Source organism: Camelina sativa, chromosome 20 (assembly GCF_000633955.1).
Source record: "Camelina sativa cultivar DH55 chromosome 20, Cs, whole genome shotgun sequence".
NCBI lineage: Eukaryota > Viridiplantae > Streptophyta > Magnoliopsida > Brassicales > Brassicaceae > Camelina > Camelina sativa.
The window spans coordinates 4,988,541-4,997,616 of NC_025704.1; the positions used below are offsets into that span (position 1 = coordinate 4,988,541).

The 9,076-nt window shown below is 37.6% G+C and overlaps 2 protein-coding genes and 1 non-coding gene across 3 annotated transcripts; 1 reads left to right on the forward strand and 2 right to left on the reverse strand.

The window, feature by feature from the left end:
- On the reverse strand, window positions 1,626-1,698 carry TRNAF-GAA. The gene has a single exon. It is a non-coding gene; the product is annotated as a tRNA-Phe (tRNA).
- Window positions 1,808-4,148, reverse strand: LOC104769379 (GTP-binding protein At2g22870). Its single transcript, XM_010493580.2, has 4 exons — window positions 3,535-4,148; window positions 2,624-2,693; window positions 2,283-2,445; window positions 1,808-2,176 (listed from the first exon to the last, which is right to left on the reverse strand). Exons 1-4 carry the CDS (start codon window positions 4,037-4,039, stop codon window positions 1,958-1,960), a joined length of 957 nt encoding a protein of 318 aa, XP_010491882.1. The 5' UTR covers window positions 4,040-4,148; the 3' UTR covers window positions 1,808-1,957.
- On the forward strand, window positions 4,353-8,865 carry LOC104769380 (beta-adaptin-like protein A). The gene is made up of 11 exons (XM_010493581.2): window positions 4,353-4,584; window positions 4,946-5,462; window positions 5,563-5,687; window positions 5,794-5,992; window positions 6,240-6,468; window positions 6,573-6,739; window positions 6,841-7,050; window positions 7,158-7,268; window positions 7,357-7,533; window positions 7,636-8,085; window positions 8,378-8,865. Exons 1-11 carry the CDS (start codon window positions 4,532-4,534, stop codon window positions 8,666-8,668), a joined length of 2,529 nt encoding a protein of 842 aa, XP_010491883.1. The 5' UTR covers window positions 4,353-4,531; the 3' UTR covers window positions 8,669-8,865.

Consider the following 9,076-nt stretch of genomic DNA (forward strand, 5'->3'; position numbering starts at 1 on the left):
CCCATTCCCCTTTTTTTTTTTTTTTTGGTCTGGGATTTTTCTATCTGTTTACTCCCTTTTTAAATGATTTTTGTAAATATTTTGTACTTTTTGTTTTGGTCGTCACATTTTGTACTGTATAAAAAAACAAAAAACATCATAGGTTTTTAAAATAACATTTAAAATTGAATAATGCACGGTATAATATCCAAATCATTAATTTCCATTTTTGAGATAAAATACCAAATCTGGAAGATACGGGTATGATCATCATGCTAACCGTAATTATATATTTTGGTTTATAAATAAACCGAAAACAAGATCATGGATCAACATACTATGCTTAGAATCATATCGTTCGCTAATCTACTTTGTGATATAAATGCTGGAGAGTGGAGATCATCTTTGTAATAGTAAAGATGACTTTACTATTCAAAATCATGTAGAAGAGTCGATGTTCTAATGTTTGTTATACTGTCGCATGAATGAAAAGTTGAAAACAGATGTTGTCTTTAAACAAAGCCATCGACAAGCGTCATGATATTTATGATTTTATAAACCATTTGCTGACAAAACCTATTTTTTGTAAGAATTTAAATATAATAGTTTCATCGTTTTTCATTGATAGTTTCATTAGCAACACAACTTTTTCCATGTAAAACAAATGAAACAGACACATAGTGATTCTTTTAAAGATTTAGTTACCGAGGCTACATGAGTCCTCATCTTTCACAAGTCAAAAACTTTTTCTAAAAATTACAATTCTTTTCTACATGCAGCTCCAAGAGTTTCTTAGGCCATCTATATTGGCAGAACAGTTTAAGTGTTCTTAACCCAATAAAATGATAAATATATTGAACAGTGCCTATAGAACACTTTTTTAGTTCTTGATGTAAAACTGATCTTGACTCAGTTCTAAGCTGACGTGGCAAGCTGTGAATGGATACAATTTTTCGCAAACAATTTTTTACAAATTAAAAAAAGATTTGATTAAGAATATATGGAATAAATTTAGACATTAAACTATGTATTAATTAAATAAAATGTTTGTGTGCTTTAATTAAGTAATATGATTGTTTATTTTTTTTAATGTTTTTTTTTGTTTCATAAAAATTTGATATTTTATTTTGAATTTTAGTAAAAATTTTATAAGTTTGCAATTTAAATGTTATTTTTAAAGTTTTTATAAATGTAATATGTTTAAGATCATTATATTATTAAATTTTATGATCTTAAACATGTTCTTCCAATAATAAATTTCTTAATAAAAATCTAAACTAATAATCTTACAGTATTTTTATAATATTTTTATTCTAAAAATACCCAAAAATGTTTCCCAATAAAGATGCTTTAATGGGATTGTTGCATTCACCAATGCATATCAAATCACATTTTCTAATTGTTGAATGTGTTTTGTTTTTTTCCGGAACACCCACCCTTTTTGTTAATCTTTTGGGTTTTGGCAAAGAAGGTCAGTGTCAATGCTTTTCACTTTTCAAATAAAAGGATACAGAATAATAGTATTTTGTCTTCTTTATAATAAGAGTTGGGGTTAAAGGGCTACTGGGCTGTTTAATGGGCTGCTTCGTCTATGGTGTAAATTTAAAACGCCGTCGTTCTGTTCTTTCAAAAAATTAAAAATTGAATGCGGTGAGCGTGGATCGAACACGCGACCTTCAGATCTTCAGTCTGACGCTCTCCCAACTGAGCTATCCCCGCCAGTTGTTTAATAATCATATCTTTATCTATATAAACCTAATATTTACAGATAATTTTGTTGAATTGTAGCAAAATTTAGGTGGAGGGGATGATGAATTGTTACCACGAATACCAAAACAAAATCTCAGCGTTGAATTAATAAAAACAGTGCTCAAGTAATTGGTACACTAACTGTTTTCTTGTTGTTTTACACTAACTGTTATATAAGTTTACTTCCTACAAAAGATAAAATAAAATGGAGAAGTGTGGGTTGGCTTTCTTAGTGTTTGAGCCAGTAGTTTCTTAGCTGAGCCATATGCAACAATATCTCGTCCCGACCTTGATTTGTCACACTGCTGGTCATAATCCATGGTGGTGTTGTCTCAAAGAACCCTTGGATCAAGTCTTGGAACTCCTTTATGTTCTCCTCCGGTCTCTTCCCTCCGTTTTTCTTCTTCTTCCTCTTGTCACATTTCGTGAATATCATAGTCATTGGAACCTGAGATATAGATAAGACGGAGACATGACATGATAAGTAAAATTCTTGATCATGATGTCTAATTAATCGCTTAAAGTGGGATGTTAAGGTTTAGGTCCTTTTGTACCTGGTTTTGACCAAGCCAGCTTGCGTAATCGAGATCAATTTGCTTTACAGGTATGCTGGCATCAACTAGCAAAAACACTGAGACCAGTGTTGAACGGTTTAGGAAATAGTCTTTGGTGAACTTGTTCCAGTCTTGTTTGAGTTCATGCGGTGCTGATGCATACCTGGATACATAAAATGTATCAACTCCCATTTTCTATACTGAAATACTCTAAATTTCCTTGGGACAGAAACTGTAATTGTATCCGACAAAATAAAAAGAAATAGAAGAGACAGAGACTGGCCAGAGCAGTTTTAAGGGGGTAAGGCATGGAAAAACAAAATAATATCACTTAAACTTACCCGTAGCCAGGCAAATCTACCAAGTACCACTTGTCGTTGATCCGGAAATGATTGATGCATTGCGTCTTTCCTACATGTACAATACATTACTAGAAATTATAACCAACATACATGTAGCAGAAGTACGAGCATAACATGGATGCCTATCAGTTTCCACTTCTATGATCGTGTCTACCAACCTTTCTAACTTCTAAGCAGTTCACTGTGGAAGGAGTACTTGTGAACCAGCTAAGAATCCAGATTTTTCGGTTACCATCTACATTTTTTATGTTTCCTTTACTCAATATGCATAAGCAAATCAGATTTTACGGTTCTTCCCCTGATCCCAGTTTCATCTACTATAGTATAATAACTTTATAAGCATTATCAAATCTAACAGATCATAAGAACAAGCCAAATCTCCACACTATAAATATCCAAATCCCATTTTCCTGAAATTATCATAGCATGGTCTAGCAAAAACACATTACTCAAAGATTCCATTCTGTGATGCCACGTCAACAATATCCCATCTTCACAAGTACTAGGAACCAACAAATACCATGCTACAAACTGCAAAGCAAATCTGTTCAATCTAACCAAGTGGGGTAGTCTCTTGGTTTTGTCCTATTGAATATTGATTGACACTAGACACTGATTGATTCCCACTCAATGCCTCACTTGACCACTACAGAATTCAAATGCTGGCTGTTGGCCCCAAGGATTAGAGTGGTCTAGTCTAGGAGACCCGGTTATAAGGCAATCATTTCAATCAATCAACTAACCTAAGCTTCCAACAAAAAAAACAAAACTTAATTCTCCTTACTGCTTTACAAATATTCCAATTCTACAATCTCCTAATGAACACTAACAACTAACTTGATCACTGTATCTCCAAGATGTGATTCCTTAGCAAAAAACAAAAAGCTTACCAGGTTTCTTAGAAGTCAAGGCAAGGCGTTTCCTCCTCACCAACGAATTGAGAAGCGAAGATTTCCCAACATTGGATCTCCCGACAAGCGCAAACTCCGGCAACCCATCGGCCGGACAATCCTCCGTCTTGACACTACTCTTCACATAATCAGCCTGAACCACCTGTGCGTCCCTTGCGTACTTGCTCAGCACTATATTCGAACCTTTCAGTATCCTCGCCGTTAAACTCGCCGAGTCGTCGCCGGATACATCAGTCTCAGGCGGAATAAAAAGCTTGTCGAGCGAAATCTCGACAGGAGCATCATCTAGATCGGACGAATCCGAGACAGGAAGCGGTATAGGTTCAACAGTGGCGAGATTCGATTTAGACGCGAATGAGAAAAGGTTCCGAGCTACTGTAACCGGAGGCTTAGGGTTTAGGAAATTGAAATGCGAAGAAGATAGCGAGAATGAGGGTCTCGCGAGGATTGAGAGATGAAATCTTGGAAGCTGCGCTAAAATCATATCTGATTCTTCACCGTGTTTTGTTTTCTCTTTAGCTTCTGTGAGCAGCCATGGATGTAGGACTCAGCTTACGGATGCTGGTGGAGTGAGGAGGCCAAGGTTTGGGAAAATATCCGTGGCAAAACGCATCGTTTTGGTGGTAATATAGATAAACGAGAACTTTCCTTATTTACAAATTCGGCCGCTCTCTTTGTTTCTTGATTAAAACATGCTATAGACTAAATAAAAAATAAATGGGTAAATTAGAAAGAAACAAAAAGTAGGAGGAGTACATAGCAAAATTGGGTAGTTGGCATCTTCTTCTCTCCCACCTCTCCAAGCACGGGACGAGAGACTCAAACCAGTGAACCAAAATCTCTCTCAATTATAGCAGCGCGTGCTTCTGATCTCGGTGGGATCTTCTTCGATCGGAAGCATCTCGTGGTTTATGCTCCGGTGGATCTCACGACGTCAAAAAAAAAAAATTTATCTGAATCGTAATCCTAATTAGCCATGGCTCCTCCGGCCGCTTCGCAGCGTTATCCGTCACCGTCCCAACCTTCAGGGTAACTATCTCTTCTCGATTAATAGAGCTGATTGATGAATAATTTCATCTTGTTTCGCTACATTCTTAAGATTAAAAAGCATCGATCAGTCTTTATAATTCGATCATCTCTTTTCATACGTGGTTGGTCAGCTCCGTAGTTCTCAAATTATTTGATCTGTAGTGTTCTTATGCTGAATCCAGAAATTTAGAAGCTCCATTGTTACGGATCTAGATTTAGGATGTCTCATGAGCTAATTGATGTCAAAGATAACTATAATGTGGAATCAGACGCGGCCATTAGTTTAAATTCTATGAATGTGGGATAATCTGATCTCTCTTTACTTAAGCGTGAACTGAAATTAGAAATTGTTATTTATCAGGAAAAGTGAAGTGTCAGATCTGAAAACACAGCTCCGCCAGCTAGCTGGAAGTAGAGCTCCAGGAGTTGATGATTCAAAACGTGACCTCTACAAGAAAGTAATATCGTACATGACTATTGGTATTGACGTCTCATCTGTATTTGGGGAAATGGTTATGTGTTCAGCAACATCAGACATTGTCCTGAAGAAGATGTGTTATCTTTATGTTGGAAACTATGCAAAGGGTAATCCTGATCTTTCCCTTTTGACGATCAATTTTCTCCAAAGGGATTGCAAAGATGAGGACCCTATGATCCGTGGGCTTGCTTTGAGGAGCTTGTGTTCCTTACGAGTGCCGAACCTTGTCGAGTATCTTGTTGGTCCGTTGGGGAGCGGGCTCAAGGATAATAACAGCTATGTGAGGACCATCGCTGTTACTGGAGTACTAAAGCTTTATCACATCTCACCCTCAACATGCATTGATGCCGATTTTCCTCCAACACTGAAAAGTTTGATGCTTCATGATTCAGATGCTCAGGTTAATTTTGTTTGGTTGAATGCAGTTAGACATAGACTCTCGTTAGAAAATCAACTGTTTTGAATTATTAGTACTCTTATGATATAAAATATGCTGTCAGGTAGTTGCCAATTGCCTGTCTGCACTTCAAGAAATTTGGAGTTTAGAAGCAAGCCACTCTGAGGAAGCATGCCGGGAGAAGGAATCCTTGCTTAGCAAGCCAGTTATATATTATTTCTTGAATCGGTATGTCCTTAAGCTCCTCCTTCCATTGTATATCAGTGTACCTTGTTGTTCTAGTGGTATCTAAGAAGATAGATGCAAATTTTACCATTTTGGTGTTTCTTTGCAGGATCAAGGATTTTAATGAATGGGCACAATGTCTTATACTTGAGTTGGCAGTAAAATATGTGCCGTCAGATAGTAATGATATTTTTGATATTATGAATCTGTTGGAAGACAGACTTCAGCATGCCAATGGAGCTGTTGTCTTGGCAACAGTCAAAGTGTTTTTACAATTAACGCTCTCCATGACTGATGTTCATCAACAGGTTCAAAGTCCATCTCCTTTATCCTTAACCATGGAAAATTATTCCTGATGAAATTAGTTATATGCAAAACTTCATGATAATAATTTTGTAAAATAGTTTCTACATTTTCCATATAGTGAAGCATTATATTACGTTTGGTATCATAGTCTGGAAGCTTGAAAATCAGATCTTAGCAAACATAGTCATCACTGATTTGTTATCGTTTAAGATGATCACTGTCTAACTAATGCCAAATGATCTTGTATAGGTTTATGAGCGTATTAAATCCCCACTTCTAACTCTCGTCAGTTCTGGAAGTCCCGAGCAATCATATGCAATCTTGAGCCACCTTCATCTTTTGGTTGTTCGTGCGCCATTCATCTTTGCCGCAGACTATAAGCATTTCTACTGCCAGTACAATGAACCGTCATATGTCAAAAAGTTGAAGCTTGAGATGTTGACTGCTGTTGCAAATGAGAGCAACACTTACGAAATTGGTAATGATTTCAAACTATGTCAATATGGAATCTGGACTCTGGAGCGAGAAACCCTTTCTTTCTGGCTCTTTCATTTAACTAATTCGTACTTTTTTCCTATTCAGTGACGGAACTTTGTGAGTATGCTGCAAATGTTGATATTGCAATTGCGAGGGAGTCAATTCGGGCAGTTGGGAAGATTGCTTTGCAACAGTATGATGTAAATGCGATTGTTGATAGACTTCTTCAGTTTCTGGAGATGGAAAAGGACTATGTGACTGCTGAAACTTTGGTAAACTATCATATGAACTATTCACAGAGATGATTGGCCACATTGATACTTATATTGTTTAAATTTTCATTACGAGTCTACATTTGTGGTTCCTCCTCTAGGTTCTTGTGAAGGACCTTCTAAGGAAGTATCCACAATGGAGCCATGATTGCATTTCTGTTGTTGGGGGTATCAGCAGCAAAAATATCCAGGAACCGAAAGGCAAGGCGGCTCTTATATGGATGTTGGGTGAATATGCTCAGGACATGAGCGATGCCCCTTATATTTTGGAGAATCTGATAGAAAATTGGGAGGAAGAGCATTCGGCTGAGGTATTTAGGCTTTACTTTTCTGTTTTTCCTTGGGTACTGAAATTATGTATGCTTGAGAATGCGGACATGCTCATTCGTCTATGTTCCCAATTTGTGCCATTGAGCAGGTTCGGTTGCATCTCTTAACTGCAGCTATGAAATGCTTTTTCAAGAGAGCGCCTGAGACTCAGAAAGCCCTAGGAATAGCTCTAGCTGCAGGCGTTGCTGATTTTCACCAGGTACCGTTCAGTCTACTCTTCCAAATTTCTCTTGTTCTGAAACCACTGGCCCATCAGATCACTTATTCAACATTTACTGTTGGTGTAGGATGTTCATGACCGAGCCTTGTTCTACTATCGGGTTCTGCAATACGATGTACATGTGGCAGAACGTGTTGTTAGTCCTCCAAAACAGGCGGTTTCGGTCTTTGCTGACACTCAAAGCAGTGAAATCAAAGACCGTATATTTGACGAGTTTAACAGCCTTTCTGTGATCTACCAGAAGGTATATTTCCTGACTTTACTGCCAAAACCAATGTAGTAGTATGTAAGATTATTCAGAGGTGTTCTTTATTTGCTTTCGTAATAAACTCAAAAATTCTTGCAGCCATCTTACATGTTCACGGATAAGGAACACCGAGGACCCTTTGAGTTTTCAGACGAACTTGGAAATATTTCCATCACACCTGAAGCCTCCAGCGACATTGTTCCAGCTCAGCAATATGAGGCAAATGACAAGGATCTGCTTCTAGGTATTGACGAGAAGGATGACAATAAAGGACTTTCCAGTAACAATGGTTCCGCTTACTCGGCTCCTTCATTAGAAAACTCCTCTAATATAACCTCACAACTGCAAGAGCTTGCAATCTCCGGCCCTGCCACATCCGCAACTACCCCACAATCAAGCTTTGGTTTTGATGATCTCCTTGGTTTGGGTTTATCAACAGCTCCTGCTCCAACACCATCACCGCCTCTTTTGAAACTTAACCCAAGAGCTGCTCTAGATCCAGGCGCCTTCCAACAAAAATGGCGCCAGTTGCCATTATCATTAACACAGGTTTTTTCCCACAACTTTTACCTTGCGATGCTACTTATTCAGGTTCCAACTACATTCTAGCCTTGTGAACGACAACAGTTTAACTGGCTTTTCTTCCTCTTTTGTCAAGATGCTTAACTTAGCACAAGCGTTTTTAACATTCGCTCATGCACATATTGCTTGCATTTCTTACACCATTAGGTGCATATGGAATCATAATTGTTTCCCTGTATCTTAATTCACGAAAGAGGTTCATAAATTCTCGGGGATTTTGACTGCTGAGAGGTTTTAACTTGCTTAACTTGGTGTGCAGGAGTGTTCTGTGAATCCCCAGGGAATCGCGGCCTTAACAGTTCCACAGTCACTTATCAGACACATGCAGAGTCATTCCATTCACTGTATCGCATCAGGCGGTCAATCTCCGAACTTCAAATTCTTCTTCTTTGCCCAAAAGGAATCAGAACCATCAAACTATCTCGCTGAGTGTATCATAAACACTTCATCCGCCAAAGCTCAGATAAAAGTGAAAGCAGACGAGCAGAGTACGTCTCAGGCATTCACAACCGTATTTGAAACAGCCTTGTCCAAGTTTGGCATGCCTTGAGAAAGGCATTCAAATAAAATTCAATCTCAATGTATCAATAGAATTCTCTGGATGGATCTCTACACTTGTTGTAAAATGCGATGAATACTTTTTTGAGTTTTGTAGTCTCTCACCTTCGATTTCCTCTAGTTCTACTTCTTTGTGTTATAAAGATACTTTTTTTTTGAGTTGTTCCGGAGAGGTACTTTTTATCCTTAGATTTGGCCATGTTGTTAACAACACTACTTCAATACACGTCGCTCCAAGTGATCGACTTGTGGATATTGCAAGATCAGTCTATGAGCATCATCAACATAAAATTTTTTTTAAATAAAAATGTTTTAGGCCTCAAACGTTAGATTTGTATAAATGAGGGGCTAGTTTTGAAAAAATGATTTTGTAACGCAACCTATGAGAAAAAAAAAAAAA

Bases quoted from the DNA above. Each gene is read 5' to 3' on its own strand.
- LOC104769379 (XM_010493580.2), bottom strand. From the start codon at position 4,039: ATGATTTTAGCGCAGCTTCCAAGATTTCATCTCTCAATCCTCGCGAGA. The intron at 2,694-3,534 runs GTAAGCTTTTTG...TTGTACATGTAG, and splicing joins CTTGACTTCTAAGAAACCTG to GAAAGACGCAATGCATCAAT. The intron at 2,446-2,623 runs GTAAGTTTAAGT...TTATGTATCCAG, and splicing joins GTAGATTTGCCTGGCTACGG to GTATGCATCAGCACCGCATG.
- LOC104769380 (XM_010493581.2), top strand. From the start codon at position 4,532: ATGGCTCCTCCGGCCGCTTCGCAGCGTTATCCGTCACCGTCCCAACCT. The intron at 7,269-7,356 runs GTACCGTTCAGT...CTGTTGGTGTAG, and splicing joins GCGTTGCTGATTTTCACCAG to GATGTTCATGACCGAGCCTT. The intron at 7,534-7,635 runs GTATATTTCCTG...AAATTCTTGCAG, and splicing joins TTTCTGTGATCTACCAGAAG to CCATCTTACATGTTCACGGA.